The sequence below is a fragment of the Armigeres subalbatus genome, chromosome 1, assembly GCF_024139115.2.
Source record: "Armigeres subalbatus isolate Guangzhou_Male chromosome 1, GZ_Asu_2, whole genome shotgun sequence".
Classification (NCBI taxonomy): Eukaryota; Metazoa; Arthropoda; class Insecta; order Diptera; family Culicidae; genus Armigeres; species Armigeres subalbatus.
Window position 1 is genome coordinate 85,315,437 of NC_085139.1, and position 27,401 is coordinate 85,342,837.

Below are 27,401 nucleotides of genomic sequence, written 5' to 3' on the forward strand. Positions count from 1 at the left end.
ACGGCATCAATTTCGTCGCTTCTTTTTGCTAACATGCGTGCTCACTGCTGAAAAAAAATCACAAAAATAATAAACAAACCAAATACCTTTTCTTTGCTTTGTTTATCGTGAGACCAATATCGGAGCTATGAGATGAAGTCCAGGAGCAGTAACCCTAGTTTTTTTGTAAAATGTTTTTAATTTCATGAAATCCCACGTTAGATGTCTTTCGCCATACTAATTTCTGGCGGTTAACTTCTGCTGGCTATTCGTGCATATAAGATAGTGCCTACATGCTGGCAGCGGCGGAATGATGATTGTGTTCATGAATGCATGCGCAAAGCATGATTTACGATTTAAGTATGTATGTATGTTGTTTTTAAGTATGTTAAGTATGTACCAGGTCAACTAGGTCTGGTATAGGTCTCCGGAGGTGCAAATCTTACTGAGCGTCTGTTCTCCATGCCAGGATCGGCTCACAACAGCGTCTGTTCTCCATGTTAGGGGCGGCTGATCATCGTCCGAGTGCCAGCGAGGGACTCTAAGTGAAATTGTGCACCATGGTCCACTGGGAATAAGGAGGAATTGTTCTCCAGAAATTTAGGGGGTTTGGTGTCAGACCCTGCAAGCCAGCCTTTAAACAAACACACGCAACGAACAATCAACAAGAGAGTACGGACCGGAACCCTCGGCGAAGACCACTGCGACGAAAAGTGACTAGCGATTGGAAACTCAGTTCGTGGAATTGCAAATCTCTCAACTTCATTGCATACTCGCCGATGTACTCAAGGACCGTGGATTCGGCATCGTACCGCTGCAGGAGGTTTGTTGGAAGGGATCAGTGGTGCGAACGTTTAGAGGTAATCATATCATCCACCAGAGCTGCGGCAACACACACGAACTGGGAACAGCTTTCATAGTGATGGGCGATATGCAAAGGCGCGTGATCGGGTGGTGGCCGATCAATGGGAGAATGTGCAGGTTGAGGATCAAAGGCCGGTTCTTCAACTTCAGCATAATCAACGTCCATAGCCCACACTCCGGAAGCACTGATGATGATAAGGACGCACTCTACGCGCAGCTGAAACGTGAGTACGAAAACTTCCCAAGCCACGACGTCAGAATCATCATAGGAGATTTGAACGATCAGGTTGGCCTAGAGGAGGAGTTAAGACCGACTATTGGGAAGTTCATCGCTCACCGGCTGACGAACGAAAACGGCCTACGACTAATCGATTTCGCCGCCTCCAAGAATATAGCCATTCGCAGCACCTACTTCCAACACAGCCTTCCGTATCGGTACACCTGGAGATCACCACTGCAGTCAGAATCACACATCGACCACGTTCTGATTGATGGACGGCACTTCTCCGACATTATCGACGTCAGGACATATCGTGGCGCTAACATGGACTTTGACCACTATCTGGTGATGGTTAAACTGCGCTCAATACTATGCGTCATCAACAATGTTCGGTACCGACGACCGCCGCGGTACGACCTAGAGCGACTGAAGCAATCTGATGTCGCCACTGCATACGCGCAGCATTTCGAGGCAGCGTTGCCGGAAGAGGGTGAGCTCGATGGGGCCCCTCTTGAGGCTGGAATTCAATCAAAGCAGCCAATAACGATGCAGCGGAGAACAACGTCGGGTAGGTATGTGGGACGAAGTCGACGGAACGATTGGTTCGACGAAGAGTACAGACAGATTCTGGAGGAGAAGGACGCAGCGCGGGCGGTCGCGCTGCAGCATGGTGCCCGGCAGAACGTGGAGCGTTATAGACTGAAGCGGAGACAGCAGACCCGCCTTTTTCAGGAGAAGAAACGCTGCCTGGAATAAGCGGAGTGCGAGGAGATGGAACAGCTGTGCCGTTCTCAAGAAACACGCAATTTCTATCAGAAGCTCTACGCATCCCGCAAAGGCTTCGTGTCGCGAGCCGAAATGTGCCGGGATAAGGATGGGAGCATCTTGACGGACGAACGTGTGGTGATCGAAAGGTGGAAGCAGCACTACGAGGAACATTTGAATGGCGCTGAGAGTACGGGCAGTGAAAGTCAAGGCAACGGAGGAGATGACTACGTCAGTTCAGCGGACGATGGAAGCCAACCAGCCCCCACCTTGAGGGAAGTTAACGATGCCATCCAACAGCTAAATACCTATAAAGCAGCTGGTAAGGATGGTATCGGAGCTGAGCTCATCAAGATGGGCCCGGAAAAGCTAGCCACTTGCCTGCACAAATTGATAGTCAGAATCTGGGAAACTGAACAGCTACCAGCGACAAGCTGGAGTGTGAGAACTTTCGAGCGATCACCATCCTTAATGCAGCCTACAAAGTGATATCCCAGATCATCTTCAGTCGTCTGTCACCATTAGTGAATAAGTTTGTGGAAAGTTATCAAGCGGGCTTCGTTGACGGCCGCTCGACAACGGACCAGATCTTTACTGTACGGCAAATCCTTCAAAAATGCCGTGAATACCAGGTCCCAACGCATCATCTGTTCGTTGATTTCAAGGCGGCATACGACAGTATATACCGCGTAGAGCTATGGAAAATTATGGACGAGAACAGCTTCCCTGGGAAGCTTACAAGACTGATCAAAGCAACGGTGGACTAAGACAAGGTGATGGACTTTCGTGCCTGTTGTTCAACATTGCGCTAGAAGGTGTCATGTGGAGAGCCGGGTGTAACAGCCGGGGTACGATTTTCAACAGGTCCAGTCAATTTATTTGTTTCGCGGATGACATGGACATTGTTGGTCGAACATTTGCAAAGGTGGCAGAACTGTACACCCGCCTGAAACGTGAAGCAACAAAAGTTGGACTGGTGGTCAATGCGTCAAAGACAAAGTACATGCTTGTGGGCGGAACCGAGCGCGACGGGGCCCGCCTGGGAAGCAGTGTTACGATAGACGGGGATACCTTCGAGGTGGTCGAGGAATTCGTTTACCTCGGATCCTTGCTAACGGCTGACAACAACGTTAGTCGTGAAATACGAAGGCGCATCATCTGTGGAAGTCGGGCCTACTACGGGCTCCAGAAGAAACTGCGGTCGAAAAAGATTCGCCACCGCACCAAATGTGTCATGTACAAGACGCTTATAAGACCGGTTGTCCTCTACGGACACGAAACATGGACAATGCTCGAGGAGGACTTGCAAGCACTTGGAGTATTCGAGAGACGGGTGGTCGAATGGACGGGTGGACCATCTTTGGCGGTGTGTAAGAAGACGGTGTGTGGCGGCGAAGAATGAACCACGAGCTCGCCCAGCTCTACGGCGAACCCAATATCCAGAGGGTAGCTAAAACCGGAAGAGTACGATGGGCACGACATGTAGCAAGAATGCCGGACAGCAACCCTTCAAAGATGGTGTTCGCTTCCGATTCAGCAGGTACGAGACGTCGTGAAGCACAGCAAGCGAGGTGGGCAGACCAGGTGCTAAACGACTTGGCAAGCGTGGGGCGCATTCGATGATGGAGAGATGCGGCTTCGAGCCGTGTATTGTGGCGTCAAATTGTTGATTCAGTGTTATCTGTTTAGATGTAAACTAAATAAATGAAATGAAATAAGGTCTGGTACAAAACCAATATCAAGTTATGGTTTCCATGCAGGCCCCCAATTGGTCTACCAGGTCAACTAGACTCAGTACAAAACCAGTAGCAACCCATTGTATGTTTGACAATTCAGACATGTCCAAATCTGATGTTCTAAGCTCTCAAAATCATTCTGAAGTACAGAGCAATTGATCTGTCAAGTCATATAATCTATACAAAACTGGGTCCGGTACAAAACCTATAACAACCCGTAGTGCTCATACAGGGCCTTCAGGACCTTGTGTGTGATTTTCGCAACACTGAAGAACAAGTTCTCCAAATTATTCTGGAGTCTGGACAAGTCCGAGCGGCACACATGTTAAACATAGCTCACAGTATTTTATATATGACCAAATTCAGTCACAATTAAGTGCTTGTGCCCAAGCATACTGAGCTTAGATCATCAGATTTTGCTATGACTAAATCGAAAATCATATGCATGGCATTTTGGGGAGTTTTTGGAAGCTGTGCGTTATTAGCTTCGTGCCATGCCTAGCTCACTTGGTACACTAATTGGTTTTAGCTTTAAATTTACTTGAAGAATTTAGAACACCAGATCTGGACATACATAAAACGTCAAACAAGGCGTATAAGGGCACAATCGCTTTGTACGGAGCCAAGTTGACTTGATGGCACAATTGGTATGAAGAATGATTTAGAGAACATGCATGCACATGAAGAGTTGCCATAGGTTCTGAACCAACCCAAGCAGCACAATTGTTTCACAAATGAACATTTCATTGTGTTAGAACTATTCGGAAAGAAACAATCTTTGCGTATGTGCCATTAAACATAACTCACTTTCAATCTAAAAACGCAATGGGTGGAGCCTACGGAAACATCCTTCGATTGCACAGTGTTGCTTTTTGCCGATTTCGTGCGCTTTTTTAATAACATCGTTTCTGTTGATTTTTTCGCTGTAGTTTGTTTAGAGAAGGCGTTAGATATGAAAAAAGCCTTCTTTTGAGAAAATCTGTAAAATGATTAATACACCTAAAAGTGAGGTAAAAATTTTGCTTAACCATCGAAACCAGATATGAGCCTAGTGTCTTCAGGAAAGTTGTAGCGGATGATAATCTAAGCCACTTTGCCAAAGAGATCCCATACCTATGACTTATATAGTACGAGATATGTGACATATTCTGTGGAAGGTTTTTGAAATCAGTTTTTTGAGCATAACTTTTTTTTCTATATTTCAGACATTTTTACCACCTTCTACAAAGTGGCTTGGCTAACAAAAACACACGTTTCTGTAGAACATTGCGAAGCCCTTTTTTTTTTCTAGGGGTGTGTTTTTTCTAGGGGTTTTCAGGGTTTCCTAGGGGTGAGCAAGTTACACGATTCTAAAACACGCCTAGAAAAAACACATTTTCTCAAATAACTTTTCAATTTTAAGAGCTAGAGCTTCGCAATGTTCTACAAAAACGTTTTTGTTAGCCAAACAACTTTGTAGAAGGTGGTAAAAATCCCTGAAACATAGAAACAAAAGTTATGCTTAAAACATTGATTTCAGGGATCTTCCACAGAAAATGTCACATATCTCGTACTATATAAGTCATAGGTATGGGGTCCCTTTGGCAAAGTGACTTGAAATATCATCCGCTACAACTTTCCTGAAGACACTAAGCTCATATCTGGTTTCGATGGTTAAACAAAAATTTTATCACACTTTTAGGTGGATTAATCACTTTACAGATTTTCTCAAAAAAAGGCCTTTTTTCAAAAGGGTGTATGTGAAAATGGTTCAAAAATATTTGAAAAGCTGCACAGCAAAAACGGAATGTTCGATTGTTATGACTTTTTCAGCAAAGTTAGACAACTAAATGATAGTTCTTGAGAAAATGTGCACAGTAAAAAAAATTTTTTTGACCTTTAAAAATATAATTTTTGTCACAAAAACTCAAATATCTCAAAACACTATCTTTTTACGAACGTAATTTTTTTTAGGGAAAACGGTCCATTATATTAGCTATCTACCATAAAAATTTGGTGATGGTAAACTAATAAACAAAAAAGTTATGACATTTCAAACATTTCACAATTTTCACATTTAGTAAAAAAAAAATTCCGTGTAAGTTATTTCGAGAATTGCAGTTTGATGCAGATTTTATTGTTAAGGGCTTTGCGTGATTTAAACAAGTTGTTTTCATGATATTTTGATTTAATTATTCATAGCATCTATAAGAAACTTAGACACGATCCAGTGTTGTGATCAAAAGTATTGATAATGTCATAATTTTCATTGTACGTGACTGGCGAAAAATTCTTTTAATAGTTTTGAAACCTGTTGATAATAAGAAACATATCAGAAATGTTATTTTTAAGACAAAAGCTGCAAAATCAAAGATTTATATACACGTATACGTCTATAGTTTACCTGCAAAAAATATACCTCTTAGAGAATAGACTTTATGATCGGGAGGAAACGGGTATCTTCAACAACAACAAATGCATGATAGGTACATACCATGACAATGCTCACGAAAAAGCAAAAAAATTACTACCACTAAGGTTGTTAAAGATCTTATGGTAATTTTTTTGTTCAGTCAAGCAAATGACACCAAACTAGTCAGTAAAAACTTAAAAGCAATTTTGTTTATTGGAATATAATGAACAACATGAGTGGCCGCTTTCTCAACTGTTGTAGGCCGTTTGATGGAAAAAAGGGTTCAAAAGAGTTACGAAATCTCACCGAAAGCACCATAGATAAACTGAAAGCGAGTGGTTATGCTCCAATGTCCACATTGAATACAAATTTACGCATTTGCACGTCCTGTCGTCTAAACGTTGACAAAAAAAAATTTGTATATCATCGGTTGAGCAGAGCGCAGGAAGTTCGAAAACGACAACAACTGAGGAATTACCAGAAATATCAAGTGCTGAGAGCCTTGCCACCGTACCATCAGATGATGAAGTAAGTCGAGCTATGCCTGGTCAAAAAGATTATGTATCAGTAAAAAAAGATGGAAAGCGTCAAGCAATTTAAAAACGATTAATGATGACGACTTTGATAGAAGCGTACACACGTTTCAAGGAAATTCACGATAATATTAAAGTAGATTTTTCCTCATTTGCAAGCCTTCGGCCAAGGCAATGCAAGCTTCTTTCCAATTCAGGAACACATAATGTGTGTGTGTGTGCACAACCCATAAGAATATTAATCTAATTTTACATAGTTTGAAAAGAATCAATTTAACAAAGGATATTAAAATGTTAACTGGTAGTCTTTTGTGTGAAAATACAACATCAAATTGCTATCTACGATCTTGTTCGGATTGTCCAGGTTCTTCATCATTGGAAAATACTTTATTCGCTGAGTTTGAAGAAAAATATATTGATCAGTTATCATTTGAGCAATGGGTGACCACGGATAGGTGTGACCTAGAAACTATTGTAAAACCTGTAGATGAGTTTATGTTATATTTTTGCTTGAAATTAGAAAGTTTAATCCCTCACGATTTCATTAAAACAGAACAATCCAGCTTTTTAAAAAATACGAAAAATACATTAAAAAATGGTGATTTTTTAGTCATTTGTGATTTTTCTGAAAATTACAGATTTGTATTGCAAGATGAAGTGCAGTCCCATCACTGGAACGTACAACAAGCTACAATTCATCCATTCGTTATTTATTTTAATGGAAGTACGCAAATTGAACACTTAAGTTTTATTATAATTTCCGAAGATTTAAGACACGATTCAGTATCCGTTAACTTGTTCATTGAAAAAATGATTAACTTTATACGCGTTGATAAGAATAAAGTAGTCAAAAAGATATATTTCATGTCTGATGGAGCAGCGTCGCAGTACAAAAATCATAAGAATTTTTCGAGCCTATGTCAACTTAAATCAATGTACGGAATTGATGCAGAATGGCATTTTTTTGCTACGTCACATGACAAAGGTCCTTGTGATGCTATTGGAGGAACAATAAAGCGCATGGCCACAAGAGCAAGTTTATCCAAAGAACGTGAGCATCCAATTAAAACTGCGAAAGAACTTTTTGATTGGGCGAATCGTAGAAAAGAAAAAGATTTAACCAAATTATCATTTTGTTTTACTACTACTGAAGAGTAAGAAATAAAGGCTTCAGAGCTCAGCGAGCAATATAAAAATGCAAAAACGATCCAAGGAACCCAAACATTTCACTGTTTCATTCCATTGTCGGAATATAAAATTAAAGCAAAACTATACTCAAACTGTGCTGATAATAATTCAAAAGTGTTCGATATTGTGAAAAATTTGAATAAAAATAAATAAAAAATAAGTAAGTATAAACTGTTTTCATGATATCATAACCCATACCGAAATTCAAACTTCTTAGAGTTTCTATAACAACATTGTGTAACTGCCACATTTAATTTAATAATTAGGATAATATGATAGATCGAGTAGAGAGACTCATCGATCATTCCCTGCAAAAATATATTTTGGTGCTGATATTAAATGTCAAATATAAGATTATTTTAGTGATCTGTTAATTCATTTTTATTTATTTATACATATAATATTTAAACATATAATATACATAATATCTATGAATACATAAATATGGAATATCATAAAAACAACTTGTTTAATTCACGCAAGGCCTTAACAATAAAATCAGCATCAAACTGCGAATCTTGAAAAAAAAATACACGGATTTTTTTTGTTTACTATGTGTGAAAATTGTGAAATGTTTGAAATGTCATAACTTTTTTGTTTATTTGTTTACCATCACCAAATTTTTATGGTAGATAGCTAATATAATGGACCGTTTTCCCTAAAAAATTACGTTCGTAAAAAGATAGGGTCTAACTTTGCAGACAAAATCATAACAATCGAACGTTCCGTTTTTGCTGTGCAGCTCTTTGAATATTTTTGAACCATTTTCACATACACCCTTTTGAAAAGTTAGTCGTGACTCAATAAAAAGATTTGATATCGAAAAATGATGATTTAGATGAAATTGAAAAACTGTGCAAAGTTTGAACTCAATAGAAAATCATGAATTAAAAATTTTGTTAAATTTTGATGCAGTTGCTTGGAATCGCAATGTTGCGAAATAGGGTAACCGGCGGTAATGTTGGCCCTGGATGTAACATTGGCTCATCACGCAAATTAATCAATATTTCAGCGATAATACGTCGATTTGTAGAGAGATATTAACCATCACTTCTTAAGAAAAGTGTATCAAACATATATCTGCTTCATAACTCTAGATTTATACACTTCTTAAACTATTAAAAGCAATTATCTTGCGTGAAAAATCACTTTGACTCGGTTTATTAGCAGCCATGTTTCGTTGACTTATGCAGGCTGGCTGTGTTAGAGTTTTTCTTTTGTCCCATAAAAGAGTTTTCTGAATGAACATACCTGCTTTCGCACATCAGATGAATGGATAACAACCACACTATGTCAGCTATCATTTTTATTTCACAATTTTCATTAGTATAGCGACATAATTACCCAAAACTTTTTTGAACAATACTGGGGACACCCGTAGCCAAATGGTGGCATGCGCTTTCGATTTGTAGCACTACGTTAGTATAGGTGAAACTCTGAAATCAAAACATTCTCACCAATAACCCGTACTGGAGAAAATAACTGAAAGATAGAATATCCGATGCTTGCGATTAGGATGCCAAGAATTTTTGTAAAAACAGGTTTCATTCGCAAATTACATAACGTTAAACTCAACCCAAACCAAGCCTCTAGTAATGCTTCATGTATGGTAGGGTTCTAAAATTTATAAAGTCCTTAACGCTCAGACAAGAACCTTCCCACTACCTAAAACGTCACGTAGTAAATGGGCCCTCATGATGCTTTTCTCGAATCACGATATAATCGCTTTCATTCGCAGAACATACCAAAAATAATTGCCTACCTTACGGCTTCCAAACACGATTCAAGCAAAAGCGATTCAAGCATCAACCTTTCTTGGTTCGATACACCATTTTCTTCATAATTTCGCAAATAAATGATTCAATTAGTGTAAGAATATTTAGTTTTATCATCTTTCGCACGAATCCTACAAACATTTTCCCATTTAATAATGGAAAGATACAATGGATCATATGTTTCATTAGATAAACTTTCAACGTCATTTCATGAGAATAATTTCAAGTCAAATTACTTGACAAATACCTTCATTATAATTTAGATTTATTATTGCTTGCAAAAAGTATTTTGATCTGTAAAATGATACCGAAAAAGTATTCTTTTAACTCGGGAAGTTGAAACACGTGAGAGTTTTGAGAGGATTCACAACAGCTGATCGATATAGAGAGGAGTGGAATCAAACGCACGTACCAATCATGAAATTTCAATGCAGGCAGAGTTAAAAACAAACATCCTTTAATTGTATTTATGAATAATTGTGTAATAATATCAGGTAGTTGGCACAGCTTTAACTGTTTATGCACAGTACAAAGCAAGGAATTGCCTAGAATAAGTTTTACAATTGGCTTTCTTCAATAGTGCGTTATGCACCATCCCCACCTAAAGCATTGTTTACGTTTTGGAAAAAAGTTTCTTTGAGAGTATCGCGAGAGCGAGAGCAACACCACTGCCATGATTTCAACTAGCAGTAAATCTCAAAATTATGCGGCAGCCAATAATTAACGTATGCAATTTGTTTGAAGGCACAACATGAGGGCTAGAACATGTAGCCTTTTTGAAATTGCAGTTTTGAATACAGTTTTCATTTTTCTAAACTTCTTCACTTGCAAATATGGTAAATATTTGGGAAATAAATGATTCATATAGGGTAACCGTACCCTTAGTGGAGGTAGCACCAATAGTGGAGGTAGTGGGGTTTTAACGAAATTTATCATATTTATACACTTTACGATGGTTTCAGTTGATGTGTCGTGCTTTAAATATCCTGTTAAATGCAACTTATCCTAATATTTTGCTTGGAAAACTATTGAAAACAATGATTTTCCTTAACAAAATTGACTCCCTTGCACCTATAGTGGTGCAACTGTACCAATAGTGGCGAGTCTCATAAGAAACCAATGGATAGCACCACTATGGGAACCAAAATTAATTTTTACCTCCACTAAAGGAACAGTGTACCCATAGTGGTGCAAGCAATATTTGGTAATTGTTGATGTTAAATGACATCTATCTCATTTTTGTTAGCAAATTTATTAGTTTTTCTATTGACTAAGATATAAAAGCTGTAAATTTCCCATAATTATCAATTTTTAAAAAATATTTTCTTTTGTGGATCTACTAATACCTCCACTATTGGTACCGTTACCCTAATAGTATTTTCGTTAGCATGTCCTTGGTAAGCGTGCTATTGGGGGAATCTGAAACGCACTCTCGCAATAGTGTGGTAGTATTTTACATGCAACCAATTAGAATTCACGCTCAATAAGATGATTTGATTTTCTCTATTTGTTTGCATGCTGCCTTTATTCAACGCAAGCAAAATGACTGGTACTATAAACAGCAACCCATCTTTATCTCTCGTATGTTCGAAATCAACACTCACTCGTCCCAAGTGGGCTGAAAAATTATCCACATGATAGGGACAAGGAAGCCGACCTTTTGTCCATTTCTCTCGAGACTTTCGCTGGTTTAAATGAGATATTGCGGACATTCCACGTCGTTTTTTGCTATTTGGCGTCAAAACCAAATGTAAGCAAGCCGGCTGGTGGAATAATTCTGGTTGCAAATCCAATATATAAAGATGTATAACGATAAATGTGCTCAACCGTAGCATAATGGGCCAAGGTTTGAGCCGTTACCCCTACTACAACGAAAAAAAATAAAATAAAAATATGAAACTGGATTCGATCTATTAATCTTGTGATTGATAGTCCTTCACTCTACCACAGCACCATTCAACACTTCGAAGGGACTGCATGTTGAGTCACCATAAAAACCATAGGAGAGACCGGGGAGACTTGATCCCCTTTTCTGTTTTCCGATTTATCAGAGCCAAAAGTAAATAAACATACGCGATTTCCACACAGACTTTCTAAGAAATATAGTATTTAACTTTACTGATGTATGACAGTTCTTAAATTACTGTTGCTATTGATACACAATAGATTTTGCTGTCAAAAATCGACTTTTGAAATATTCGGGGGAAATTGATCCCTCTCCAAGAACTTGCTTTCATGAAAGTAGAAAGCTGCCCTCAGATGTTTTCAATATTATTCAAATACGCGGAATTTTCGAATTGCTGTGCGTATACATGAGTACAGATCATTAAGTATATTTATGGCTTTGTGCTGTGAAAAAACGAAAGCATTTGGTCATTGATATAAAAAGTTGTTCAAATTTTGCGTGGCCAATAAAAAAATCTTTAGGAAGGTCAAAACATACAAACCGCCCTGCAGAATAATTAAGGTTGTCAATCCACATAAAGGTCATTTGTCTAGTAAATTCGCTAGAACAAAACTACTTTACTTCTCGATAAAACAGGGGATGATCAAGTCTCCCCACCTTCCCCTTCTTTCTACTTGATTGCACCATCACTGGAATAAATTGTGAGTTGTCAAAACGTTGAACGATGTTAACATGAAGATATCTGTAACTTAATTTAAACAAATAATTCAATTTTGAAAGACGCATTGAAGCTACATGGTAAAAAAAGCCACTTAAAGATTTTGTTTCACGTATGCACCATACAGTGCAGTATTCTTGGGTTGTTTGTTTCTAAATTCCAAACGAGTACTGAATTGCAATGTTAATGAAATATTGATCACAATTCGAATAGTTTTGCAACTTTTTCGTGCTTTGAAGTTTTCCCAATGCCTTTAATGAAACTGAATAAAAACAATGTGCTTTTTGGAAGATGTTGCGTGTGCTACTTGGGAAGCGTTATTGACCTGGTAGATCGGACATTTGACTGAATGCCGTTTGGACAAATAGTAAAAGAATTGGACCTCAGATTACGAATAATGAAAAGTGAGAAATGAGAAGTAGGAAAAGAGAGGTAAGAAGTGAAAAGTGGAAAGACAAAAGTGAGCTGAGATCAGAAAACTTCTTCTTTCTTCCTTCGTCCTTCTTCCTTTATTCCTTCTTCCTTTCTTCGTCCTTCTTTCTTCTTCCTTCCTCCTTCTTACTTTTTCCTTCCTCCTTCTTCCTTTTTCTTTCCTCCTTCTTTTTTCCATCCTCCTTCTTCCTTTTTTTATTCCTTTATCTTTTCTTCGTCTTTCTTCTTCCTTTCTTCGTCCTTCTTCCTTCTTTAATCTTTCTTCTTCCTTCTTACTTCTTCCTTTTTCCTTCTTTCTTCTTCATTTTTTCTTTCTTCCTTTTTTGTTCTTTCTTCTTTCTTCGTCTTGCTTCCTTCTTCCTTTTTCCTTGTTCCTTCTCCCTTCTTCCTGCTCCCTTCTCTATTCTTCCTTCTTCCTTCGTGTATTCCTTCTTCTTTTCTTCGTCTTTCTTCCATCTTCCCTTTTTCCTTTTTCCTTCTGCCTTCTTCCCTCTTCCTTATTATTTCTTCTTCAAGCTTCCTTTTTCTTTTTTCCTTCTTCCTTTTTCCTTTATTCCTTCTTCCTTTCTTCGTCCTTCTTCCTTCTATTTTTATTCTTTCTTCTTTAATTCGTCCTGTATCCTTCTTCAATCTTCCTTCCTCATTCTTCCTTCTGCCTTTTTTCTTATTTCTTCATCCTTCTTCCTTTTCCTTCTCCCTTCTTCTTTCCTTCTCTTTTCTTCTTTCTTCCTTCTTCTTTTTTTTTCTTTCTTCTTTATTTTTTGCTTTTTCCTTCTTCCATATGCCTTCTTTCTTCTCCCTTTTTCCTTCTCTCTTCTCCCTTCTTCTTTTTTTATTTTTTCCTTCTTCCTTTTCCCTTCTTTCTTCTTCTTTCTTCTTTACTTCTTCCTTTTGTCTCCTTCTCCTTCTCCTCCTCCTTCTTTCTTTTTTTCTTCCTTCTTCCTTCTTTATTCTTGCTGGTTCTTTTTTCCTTTTCTATTCTTCCTGGCTCCTTCTTCCTTCTTCATTCTTTATTCTTCATTTTCCTTCTTCCTTTTTCCTTCTTCCTTCTTCCATCTTAATTCTTCCTTCTTTTTTCTTCCTTTTTCCTTCTTTATTCTTCTTAGCTCCTACTTCCTTCTTTCTTTTTCCTTCGTTATTATTTATTTTTCCTTCTTGCTTCTTCATCCTACCTTATTCCTTCTTCTTTCTTCTTTCTTCCTTTTTACTTCTTCTTGCTTGATTCTTTCTTCATCCTCGTTTTTTCTTCTTTATTTATTTTTCATTCAGAGATGACCTTTCTTCGTATTGCTTGCTACTTGCTCTCACACTTATCCCTTCTCACCTATCACATCTCACTTCTTACCAATAACTTCACACTACTCATTTCTCATTTGTCACCACTCACTGTCTTACTTCCCTCTACAAATAGGTCATTTCCTGAAATAAATAAAATAAATAAATACTTTTTACTTCTCACCACTCACTACTCACTTCTCACTTCACACACTTAATAAAGAAACGTATTTCAATTATTCTGCCAAACGGAATTCGGCCAAATGACCCTTTCGGCCAAACGGCACTCGGCCAAATGATCCTAAACCATCGAGGGTCTGAACTCCAAAATGGTGTGAACAACCTAGAATTGTTGACTGCACCACGTTTTCCATAATCTCTAAAATAGTTTTGGCACATTTTGAGCTTGAGCTTGAGCTTGATTGACTGCTCGTAGTTGCTACTCCATTATGACCAGATCAGCTGTTCTTGCACAGGGAACCAACAGATGTTTGCTTGGGACTAGCACACATCTTCAATGTACAAGTACTGGTGATCTCATTTGTTAGGTCATACTGGCGCCTGCCACGTCAGAATGCAAGTCAATGTAGGGAAGGGGGAGGAAATGATGATGCAATCACTCGCCCACTGCAAGCCGAATATACCTCTGCACTTGCCACGAGCTCATGCGGAATTTGTTGGAATTTCTGGGTAAGATTGGAGAGGCAGAGGTCCGTCTTGGTTAACGAGCTGCCAATGTTATAGGTAGGAGAAGGTAACTGATGGAATTTCTAATTTGATGAAGGAAACGAGCTTTATAGTTCATTTCCAATTCTAGCAGATTACTGTTAGAATACTCAAGTTATAGGTATAGGAATAGTAATGGAAACGGTATGGAAGTCCATTTCCAGTTCTAGTGATTGCTAGAACATGAGAAATAAAGAGAAAGATACAAAGTAGGAGAATGGAACGGACCTGGGATTGAACCCACGACCTCCTGCGTATGAGGCAGAAGCAGTAGCCATATGACTACCAAGCCCGCTAAAAAAAAAAAAAAAAAAAATAGTTTTGGCACATTTTGGGCAAAAACAGCAATACGATTGTTTTTGCTCGGTAATCTGAGGTCAGTTTTGGAAAATATATTATAGCTGTCGATATTAACATATAAATTCGGATAATAAGTAACTGAGATATTGCTAAGTCAAATCCAGCTTAATTTGAACCGAATACAGTAAAATTGAGTTTTAGATCCCTTGAGGATCTTCGTAGGTAAACATTCGGGAACAAAGTAGGAAATAGGAAAAGTCAGTGTTCCTCATAGTTGCGATAGAAAGTTATTGCAATTTGAAAGTGCGATTCAGGTCATATTGAATCAAACACTGTAGGAAGTTTACAAAAATTAGGTTTACGGATTTCGGTGTCTCGCGTTTTTCATCGGGCTGCTGCATGAATTGAATAGCTCAAATTGCTCTAATTGTAGCTCTAAAAAGTAAATGATATAAACGTATATCATTATAACATTTCCTTATCGTAAAAACATACGCCCAACATAAACGAGGACTAAGTTTAGACACAACAGAATAGGATCTGTACTGTTTTGTCAAAGTTTGTGTTCAAATGCTTCCTAGCCATCAATATATTGTGTAGGTGAAACCCCTCTCCGTCAGTCGTAGGACGATAAGTGTTAATACATAACCACGTTCTCATACCGTGAGTACTACCTACAATGTTGAACTCCATAAATCTTAGTCGCCACCCCGCTCACTATCCCCATCGAGAGGCTCCATCCATGGATCGCACTACTTATCAGCAATCTTCCGTGCATGTTATGTGCTCCAGACCAATTTGCCACATACAAGCGTTTTTCTCCGTTGGTACACTACATTTTTGGCAGACGATACAACTTACATGACTAATAGCCGGCAATGTATGCCAACACTTTCCGTGTACCGATCCTCATAATACTGTTGGTTGAATGTGATGAACACGTTGACGCTGTGGTATGTTGTTAGTGCCTTCGCGAGAGGGAAAGCTGAGCTGGGCAAGGGGAAAGGTACCTCAAAGTTTTTCTTTGTGTTTATATTTCTAACTAGGTTTCCGATGAACAACGTTGTTCGGAAACTTTTTCCCCCCGGAAGTCTGAGCCATGCCAGTCGTTCAACCGAGCGTTTCGCCATGAAGAATGCAAATTGAAAGCTCCGGTTCAAGCAATTGTTCAATCTCGGTAGCAATTTGGCGAATTTCCTGTCTGTTCTTCTAAGTGGACCTTGGACTCGTCCCAGTTATTCCGCAACCCTCAGCATGGTTGAACGTATGAATGGTATGAAAGCTGTTGACTGGAGCGGATGGCTCAATTTTTGGTACTTACCTTTGTATTTGGCCTTGCAGTATCCATTCTCGGGTGCCTCAAAGTCTCCGCAAAGACAGCGCATTTTTCCGTCCGCGGCTTGCACGCAGCTAGTAGCAACTATCGTGGCACAGTCCGCATGGTTGACACATTCTTTGGCTATCACTGAAACAATAATTAAAAATAGAAAAGGATTTTAATGTTTTTTAGTAGATTTTTTTGTGGTTTTGAGATACAGGTTGAAACACATTAGATATAGTGAATCACATTCATATGAAAAAAATCTAATTTTTTATCAATGCTGAAAGAAGACATCAAAGATTCAAAATATGTTTATGAATTTCCATGCATTTTGTATTAAATTTTACCTATTTATTAATTATTTCATATTTTCTACTCCTTCGACCAATTGAAGCACATTTGGACACAATTTGCAGGCAAGGCCGTTTATTGTGGTACACATGTTTGTATTCTAAAACGTTCACTAATAATTATTATTTTATTTCAATTAGCTTAGTGCTGAATACTAGAATAGGTGTATTGTCAAAAGATAATTTATAAAATTTGCTTTATTTAGTGGAACGTCGTGATTATAAATTATGAAGCACGAAGCCTCTAAAACTTTTTCATCAAGAGATGAGCCAGCAACTTCGTTATCATGCATAAAAAGTTTATAATAAAACAAATGAGTCATACTAGATGTTGGGTAGACGAAATGATCATACTTTCAGTTCCCTGATTATTTATATAATCAGGGACGCCTGAGGTAAAATCATATCTATTACCATGACATATTGGACGAAGAAACGAATTGACTATAAACTAGATATTAAAGACAAGCCTTCCGGAAACCAAATTTAAGTCTACTCGCGTTTTCAAGGGTACACCGCTTAACACAGAAGCAACGCACGCTTTGCTGCGTGCCTCGCTGCCGTATTGCGTGGTAGGCCCTTGGAAACGCGAGTAATATTAGTTTTGGATTCAGGGAGGCTTGTCCTTAAATAAGAAGAAAAAGCAATAAATTTAATTTTAAATTTATATTAAACATCACGAACAAGAATGAAGGGTAAGGTTCGATGCAACCGATTCAAAAAAAATCAGTTTGCCTTTTACTGGAGAAAATCAAACTAAATTCCTTAAAAACAATTCCCCGTTTCTCCATTCCCCGCTGTTTCAAAACAAAACCCTTACTTCACTTTTACATAGAGATACCGCCATAGCCTGAATGTGAAAGTGACTTAAGCTTAGAGTCACGTCGCTATTGATGGTGTTTTACGAACAAGAAGCCAATACATAACTGATTACGATGTAGGCCTCAAGGTCTGCACTTCAAAAATTTCTTCAAGGTAATGAACGTAGTCATACTTTTTGAAATTCATTGACCAATTAAGTTCAAAAAGGACGTATAGGACTTCACTTTATTGGCACTATAATGGTCACATGCCACGGCAGTCCCGTTCCCACGGAATTCTAACATGGGTCCTTTCAGTTTTCCATTGTTGTTTGGACATAGTAGCATGTAATGAAAAATTAACGTTATTAAACCACAACTAGAGATAAGAAAACAAGACCACCATAATACCGCTTCGGAGCATGATGTGAGCCTTTTTCCAGTGGCCGACCTTCTTCGGGCTGCATTTACCTACTAATTAGTGAAAACTCTTTGGCCTATACCGGCGGGCTGCATTGTAGCAGCCAGTGCAGCAAATTCTTACCTTTGAATCAACGAATGAGTAAACTGAGAGTAAACCTTCCATTACTAAGTTGATCAAATGCAATCAGATAGCCGCCATACTACTTGGCTTTTTCGCCGAAACGAACGGTTTCCATATTCTTTGACTATGTGGTGTGTACAGAGGCAATTAATTTTCCCAGGCCAACGGCCAAATTAATTGTGAACTAATTGAGTTTAATCATAATTTACATTGCGGCGTAAATCATGCAATAGCCACTACACTACCTGAACGAGAAAATGTCCCATGGAGAGTCTCATGTAGATAAGGGTTCAAGCAATTATAGGACACTGTGTTTTTTTTTAATTCATTTATTTGATGGCTAAGGCGTGTACAGCACTTTACGGAGTCATGATTCTTGGTGATACGTACAACTGATATCAACTTATTATTAACAGTTAGTAAGAGAGGCACATAGGACAACATAGCGGAAATATGTACAAAGTTGGGTAAAATGTGTCATTTTATTTTCTTTTAAAGCCAATAATCATTTGTAGAGGAAACTGGACACAAATGATCCCCAGGGACACATGATCCCCTCCCCTGTTTTCTCGTATACTTTTAACATTTTATACAAATGTTGACTAAATAAATTAATAATGTCGTCAGTATCCTTTCAGTAAGGTTTTTTTTTTTTTTAAATGTGTATCATTCGTAATCGAAGAATGAAAAATATTCACTGGTACCGACCGTTTCGGTAAGGAGGAGAAATTCATTGATCAATAATTCTGACATTTAGTGGGGCGAGCGAGATTTACGATCGTTCAGCTGTTGGAAATTCAGTAAACGAACTACCAAACTCGATAATTTATTTTAAGTGTGTAGACTATTGAAAAACACTTTGAAAATACAATTTATTGGATGATGATGATTCACTATGTGTCCCCAGTCGACAGTCGTGGTGACTCGAGGATGCACAGTCTTAGGAGATTTGGAATCAGGGAATTTCAGCTGCTCATCCGAGCATTTGGCGTTAGGACGTGGGGTGGCGTCGTACTCGAGATATAGTTCGACTAGGAGCATCTTTTAGATAGTTAGAGCTTTGAAGCTCTACTGGACCGTTCACAAATTACGTAACGCTATACGCGAGGAGAAGTGGATGAACGCTGTCATCAGAGGAAAAGTAGAATCACTGAAATTTAACACGGCAAGGTATAGCCAATGGATTTGAAAATAATTTTAAAAATTACAAACAGGGATTTTTTTGAAAATGATTTATTAGGCGGGATTAGAAATTGAATAAACATTAAAAAAAGTACCATCTCCGGAATCATTTCAAGAAAAAACTTCATTGTCATTAACAATCAAATTAATATATGCATAATATAGATAATCAAAATTCTAACCTCATGCTATAAATTATTTGTAAATAACTATCATTTTGAAATTTTAAAAATTATTTTAAAAGCTGCACCCCATACCTCGCTGTGAATTTTTTTTAATGATTCTACTTTTTCTTTTGATGACAGAATTCATTCTTCTCCTAGCGTATAGGAAGAATATCGAGGGTTATCCAGTTTTCCGCGAGCGGTAATGGCCGCCAGCTTGCCTGCAGGCTAGTCTCTGATTTGACATTTCTGGAGGTCAACTGCACCCACCGCTCCGAGCATTCTGACCAATGTAGCATATAAGAAGGTGCTGATTAAGTGAATTCAAGCCTTCTTATATACCACATTGATCAAAATGCTCGAACGGTGGGTGCAGTTGACCTCCAGAAATGTCAAATCAGAGACTAACCCGTAGGCAAGCTGGCGGCCATTACCGCTCGCGGAAAACTGGATAGCAATACATTTTTTCTAGATTTTTGTACAGAAAAATTATATCAACGTTTGTTATAATGTTGATATGAAGGTATCAACCTCTGTTTTAATTATGTTACGGCTAGAGGTATTTTTGATATAATTTTTGTTATTTTTACAACTAACCAGCAAAATTTATAACACATTTTGTTACAATATTTTTCTGAAATAAATAACTCCCCTTGTTATAAGGCCGTTACAAATATTTAATTTAAATTATGTCCTACTGGTTTCTGGAAGGTCAAGGGGGGATAATAAAAAATAAATATTAGAATGAAAAAAATCAATAAAACTCCTCGGATTTGTTAAAGAATGTTTTGAAAATCCTCAAAATTGTCCGATTTTTTTTGTTGCCCCCTCAAAATATTATTTTTGGGCAAAAAAACCGAGGGGGGGAGACATAATTGTTTTTAAATATTTGTATCGGCCTAATTTTATTTTTTTGCTGCCCCCTCAAAATATTATTTTTAGGGGAAAAAAAACCGAGGGGGGGGAGACATAATTGTTTTTAAATATTTGTATCGGCCTAATTTTGTTATGCATTCTTTATCTCTTTTGTTATGCATTCTCTTTCTCTTTCTAAAAATTGCCGGACTATGGCATAACAGATGATTCGAGTCTTCTACATGTATGCCGCAGAAACGACATACATCACTGTTATATCGGCTCGAGCAATGGCCTGTTATAAGGCCTGTGTATGTGTTAAGATCGTTTTTTGAAAGATTTAAAATTTTGCGAGTGATAAATACGTTTGGTGTGATGAAACGTTTTGACTGCCTCGCAATCATGGTGTTTTACCAGATGTCCTCTATATTGGAATGTTCCCAAGATTTGAGTTCCATTCGAAGAGAACACGCAGATACACCACAAAACGGTTCGGGACCTATGAATCGTCGATATGAACCAAGTCTGGCCAGCATATCAGCTTGTTCATTGCCTTCAATGCCACAATGACCAGGAACCCAATACAGGTTCACTTAGTTACGACTACCCATGGTTTAGAGTGACTGAACACATTCCCAAACGAGTTTAGATCTGCATGTTTCTGATTTCAAAACATTCAATGCTGCTTGACTGTCAGACATTATGCAAATATTTGAATGCCTATAATTCCTGCGTAAGCATAATTTGGTGCATTCAAGAATAGCCTGAACTTCAGCTTGGAAAACAGTTGGCCATTTGCCCATGGGAATCGAAATATTTATCCCTGGGCCAGTCACGCCTGCTGTTCAGCTTTGAACCATCGGTGTAAAATACAATTGATCCTGAGCGGACATTCGGTCCCCCGTTAGCCCATGCATTTCGCTAAAGATTAGTTACATCAAAACAACGATAAAAATTGTATCTTCTCCTCATCCAGTCATCATTGTTTGTGATAAGTGAGTTGATATTTATTTTGTTTAGAATACTAAGATGTCCTTTTAGGTCACCTTCGAAGAGGTTTGAATCTCTTTTGATCTTCAAAGCACTCTTCTCTGCTTCTAACTGAATAAATTGATCCAATGGGAGCACGTGGAGCAAAGCGTCTAGCGCTTTATTCGGCGTGCTTCTCATTGTACCAGACCAGTTATTGAAAGAGTAGCCAATTTTTGAAGTTTTTCCAACTGTTTCTGAACCACCCTTTCTTTTGCTTTTGGGCACCATATTAATGCGGCATATGAAATTCTGGGTTTCACAATCGCCGTATTAATCCATTGAATCATTTTTGGCTTTAGTCCCCACTTGTTACCAAATGTCGCTTTACTTATCCATAAAGCATTTGTAGTCTTACTCAATGCTTCCTCAAGATGTAAGTTCCAATTCAGCTTACTGTCAAGTCTAACTCCAAGATGCTTGACTGAGTTTGAGTTTCCGATCTGCTCCTTTCAATATTAAAGTAGGAAAAGAATGATTTTCTCCTTGTAAATGCCACCAATGTGGCCTTTGAAGGATTTATGTTTAATCCTTCTTTTTCACACCATAGTGTGATGAAATTTAGGGCAATTTGCATTCGGTTAGAAATAACACAGTCATATTTTCCCCTCATCTCTCACTGTATCATCCGCGAAGCCAACTATTTCGAAGCCTCGAGCCTCCAGTTGTTTGAGAAGATCATCAACGATTAAAGACCACAATAGATGTGATCGTACGCCTCCTTGGGGACACTCTTTTACTAAGGGTATGCGATAACACACTTTTTCCTAGCGAAACGAAACGAAACGAAATTTAAAATATCTATGTTGATTCGGATCGAAACGAAACGAAATATAGATTTACTTTCGAGACTTCGAAACGATACGAAATCAAGGTTCATTTAATTCGATTTTTTTCGAAACGAAACGAAACTTATTATTTTTCCGCGAAATTTATATTAAATTGGTTTTACATTATGTACGCAATTCTGATTTCACTTTTTCGAAGTCAAATAACTGTTCTGCGACCAATAGAGTTATAATAACAGAAGAGGCAGTCTGTGATAAATCACCGCATTTTCGCCGCATATACCATTGACGATAAGGCAATACCCCAGAATTTGTGCCGCTTTCAAAAGAATTCATCGTAGAGTGTGTGCTCCTGAATATGATCAATTTTATATCAGTAAGTATAAAAAAATATAGAAATTTTGGGATTTTTCATATACGGGTTCAAATTTTGTTTAAAACCTTAGTTCACTTAAGAACAATGTAATTATGCTGAAGCAAACTTCAGATTGTCGTGTAAGCGTGATTTTATAGTATTGAGCAAGGTCAAAATTAGAAAATCAATACTTAGAAAAATCCTGTGCACCTTTCTAAAATGCACAAAGATATGTACTTTAGATTAAATTTCACAGACCCATAGTCTTATATACAATCAGCTCAACGAACTGAGCTATTGTCTGTGTGCCCTTGACATATGAGAACAGCTGTTATGGTCAGTATGAGCTGAAAACAATCAAAAGTAAAGCTTTCAGCATTTTTAATGATCTTTCAACCCGTTCTGGATTTTTTTTTGCAAATTCCATGCGAAGATTTAGATATGCCCACAAATCTTCAATGTTCCTTACATATTGTGCAAATAGTCAAGTCAAGAGCTTAGCTTGATTAACTGTACACATCGCAGTTGCTAATTGTTGAGTTGATTGGCCGAGAAACAGCAAATATGCACAGCCCACCAATTAAATAATATTCTTGGGGTACAAAAAAGTTATTTTTATTGTATACTTGCTTCGGTGTTTCCAATTCATGGCCAATAACGATGCTGGTCCCATCCTTACAGTCAATTCAGGATAGGAGAGGAAAATTAGTTTAACACTCATTGTTACAAAAGACCGAAGAATGCTCTGCATCTCCGTGAGCGCTACGAGAAGGAATTGTTGGTTAGTAGAGAGGTAATTCATGTGAAGCCTATTGGTAAGCGACTAAATATTTATTGTAAACGAAGATATTTTGAAAACAAGAAGACGAAAACTGTGTTTCAAATCAATCCAACGCAAGATCAATGTGCTTCGTTTAATAAGCTTCTACAATATGATCGATTCCGCACTAAATAGTTTTGTGCTCTTCGATGCAGAGATTAGTTTTATCACTTCTCGTTCTCCCACACTAGCTGGCGTGGTCAACATCAACAAGGTCGATTGTACACTTTTCAAGCAAATTTCTGCTTCGCGAGGAAGATTTTTTCACTTCGCATTCTCCCGGACTAGTTGCCATCCCATGACCAGCAGCAACACGATCGATTCCGCATTCATATTGTACAAATAGTAGAGTTTCCACCCCGGGACATCCCGGGACGAAAAATCCCGGGATTTTGGAAAATTCGGGATTTCCCGATTCCTGGGATATTATTTTTGAAATCCCGAAAATCCCGGGATATCCGGGACAAAAAATCTTTTCTTACTTCAGGCTTACTAATAGTGTGTATGCTCACAATTATTATTTGCATTGAACGCCCAACGTCAAGGAGAACTCCCTCACAAAGAAAATACAAGACTGGAGTTTTCTTTACCCTATGGCGGTCTGTTGACTGATACTTCTGCCAGCAACTGCAGCTCTCTTATATTTAAACAACAAGTATCTACAATATATCGCTAGCTAACAATATTCTTTGATATTACAAAAGAGCAGATACATCTAACTGGTGTATAGTTCCTGCTTATCTTCCGTCTACAACGATGAGTCGCACACTATCCGATACACATTTCAGCATTTCTCTACGCAGCCTGAAATATTTTGTAAATTTACATTCATTTTGATGCACATATTTCGAGCATAAAAATGGACACAAAAATAAAAGTTTTTATTTTATATCTACATTGATTTAATTCATAGATTGATGTGAAAATAGTTTTAATAAATCACACAGAAAAAAATAATGAAAAGTAAGAAGCGCGTAAAACTAGATATGCGAAAATTTACACTATTCTACGCTGAATCGGCTCTCTTCCTAACAAGTTTGCATACAACTTGCAAGCAATGTTGACGATTCACGTTAAATATTGTATACATTTAGGCTATATCACGTTTGGAATTACGCTGATAATGACGTTCCATTTATGTGCATGATTTTTAGCGAAAATTTCAGTGGATTTTTCTATCTGTGCAAATAAAGTTTATATTTGCTTTCTATTTTATTTTATTTTGCGATTCTATTTTACGCGTAATTTAATTATCATTGCACGCCTCGTCAATCTTCTCGGCCCTCCTAACACCGAGCTAGTCATTCTGAGCTCTTCGTCCCCTATGGGGCTGTCCACAAACCACGTAGACCGAAATTTCACATTTTCAAACCCCTCCCTCCCCCCTAGTAGACTTTCGTAGACTTTTCCGAAACCCCTCCCTCCCCCCTTGAAGTCTACGTAGACCTTTCGAAATTTTACAAAAATCATATGTGATTGGAAAAATGTGAAAATCAACCACGTTTTAAATTCAGCTATTCAAATCCATTTCCATGTATACAATAAAATAAATCTCGAATTTCAAACATAACTAAATCAAACTGAACAAAATCCAACAAAACAAAAATCAATTCGAAATCAAATCAAATGAAATCCTCTATCCATAGCTCCTGAAATCAAATCTCAAAGCCAAATAATTTAATTTCTGTTGAATTCTATTCGTCCTAGAGGTGTGCGCCACCACCACCAACACTTTTGCATCAGCGCGCCACCGCTTAAAATCTGTCACGCATCTGACCTACAATTCTCCACACCGGTTCAAATTTGTAGAAAACCGAAGAATTTTCAGAATTTCCATGAAAATTTAGAATCATTAGAATAATTTCCGAGGTAATTAAAAGTTTAAATGGACATTCCGAAATATTTTCCGTGGAATTTTGGAATGGTTTCCTACGTTCTTGCAGATTTGGAGCAATTTCCTGAGGATTTTTTTCTAAATCTTATACACATTCCAAAGACTTTTCCGAATAATTTGCGGTGGAAATTATAGAGAATTTTTAGTTGAAATTTTGGTGAATTTCTCGTAAAAAATTTTCATGAAAATTACAAAGGCTTTCTTACAAAAATTGCAAATATTTTTTTTTGCGGAAACACAAACAGTTTTTGGTGGGAAATTCAAAAAATTTCTCGTGAAAATTTTCAACAGTTTCTTCAGAAATTCCTAAGATTTTCCATTGATTATTCTAAGGAATTCGCATTAGTACTCCCGAAGTAATTGCCGTAAAATACACGAAGAATTTCCCGTGAACATTTAGAAGAATTTCGCTTGTATATCTAAAGAATTCCTCGCGAAAATTCTGAAGAATTTCCGAAATTAAGAAAATTTTCCCGGGGACTTCCCAGGAACTCTCGGAAAATTCGCGGAATTCCTTGTTGAAGTGCGACATAATTTCCCTTGAAATTCTAAAGAATTTCAGTAGAATCTGCGATAAAAACCTAGTGGAAATTTTGAAATTTTCTCGAAAGTTTTTATAGAATACTTCGGAGAATTTTCCTGCACAGCACAATAGAATTTTCTGAGAATATCCATATAGTTTTAAGCCGTAGTTCAGATTATTACTTCAGTAAAATTCATTAGATTTTTTTGATAAAGTCTTGCAAAAAAATCTGGGAAAAACCTAAAAAAAAATCAAACAAGTGAACTTTGCACATAGCTTCTGTATAAATTATTTTCAAAAAAAATATAAAAATAAAAAAGTCTACGTAGACTTCTGGTATACCCCCCCGTCCCCCTTCGTAGACTAACGTAGACTTTTTCGAAACCCCTCCCTCCCCCTCAAGAGTCTACGTGGTTTATGGACAGCCCCTATGTTTATATTTTGGTCCGAGTTCCTTCAGGACTTCTGCTGACCAGCTTCTGAATGTTTAGGATTAAAGCTCTTCTTAGACTTTTGCTGACCTGCCCCGATAAACTCGGTACGACGCTAGCAATAACTAACGCAGGCAATTCATGATCCCACGGCGCCACGTGACTTACACAACCGATTCATGGATCCCGTACTGCGATTACGTCAAAGATTAGTTACTTAATTAGTTGGTTCTTGATAAAGTCTTTAGGACTAGTTTATCGACACTAAGTTGTAAATCTGGAACCATTCCTGGGCCTAAAACCTGTTAATGAATAGGGGAGCTGTAACTGCTGGTAGAAGTATCAGTCAGTAACCTGCAATGGAGTATAGGCAACTCTACTATTGTGTTTTCGTTGTGACGCGTGAGTTTATGGTCCTAGTGTGTCTGACACTACCTAGTATTGCCACAGAAAATACGCCTTTTGAATGAAATCTTAGAAATGGTCTTAATCCAATATAATACAAACAATCAAGTCTACTTCGACGGACTGCGAACGCGTCTTTTTGAACTCAGCGAACATTTTGTTCTAGAAACCCTGCTTTCCGATACAATCACATATACTATTTGCTTTTTGAAGTCAAACCAAGGATCGATTTACATTGAAATTGAATTAAGTTTTAAGTTGAATTCTGTATCATCTGGTCTTTCTAAAATATGAATTTCACCCTTTTTTTTTTAATTAAACTTTTTCAAAACAAAAAAATATATGTTTTTAAAAACATCGAAAATTCCAGGGATCCCGGGATTTCCCGAGATATACAAGGATTTTCATCCCGGATCCTGAGACAGCAAAAATGGCCGGGAAATGGAAACTCTAACAAATAGTAAAAAATATCACAAAATATAAATTTGAATCTTGGAAACACTGAAGACGTGTTATAGAAGAAAACTACAAACGTATTTGTCGACTAAGAATGGGGTTATGTAGTTAATAGATTAAATTAATGGTTAATAAAAAAAAATATAACCTAATGTTTTAAAAACAACTTAACGTTTTTGTTCAGCGGCGCAGCCAAAATTTTTGATAATATAAAGTAAGGTTTAAGTTTAAATTTGTTTCGAAATTCCGCGGAATTCCGTTGAATTTCGTTAGAAACTAGTTTTTTCTATCGAAATTTTTGTAATTTTCCGATACGAAACGAAATCAAGAAATCAGATTTCGCCATGCTCAAATTCCGCGAAATTCCGCGGAATTTCGTTTCGAACCACCTGAAACGAAATTTTTCGAAATACCGCATATGCTTACCTTTTACTGCTCTTACACTAATTGACGAGCTTCTATGGTTGGCTGATATTTCTCTTTTTGATAACATCTCGCCAATCCAATCAACAATACATACATCGAAACCTCGTTTCAACATAGCATTCTTCATTGAACTGTGAGATGTGTTATCGAATGCTCTTTCAGTGTCAACGAACGCTGCAAGTGAGATTTCTTTTGCTTCAAAAAAACTTTCTAACTTTGTAACTAACTTGTGAAGCGCTGTTACTGAAT

At 37.6% G+C, this 27,401-nt stretch overlaps 1 protein-coding gene across 2 annotated transcripts in view; it reads right to left on the reverse strand.

Annotated features, from left to right (window-relative positions):
• Window positions 1-27,401, reverse strand: part of LOC134227763 (uncharacterized) — a 70,732-nt gene that overhangs the window by 4,102 nt on the left and 39,229 nt on the right. For both annotated transcript variants that reach the window (XM_062709442.1, XM_062709450.1), the window contains one exon: window positions 16,131-16,274. In XM_062709442.1, the coding sequence (XP_062565426.1) occupies window positions 16,131-16,274 (144 nt within the window). The remainder of the gene's footprint in view (window positions 1-16,130; window positions 16,275-27,401) is intronic.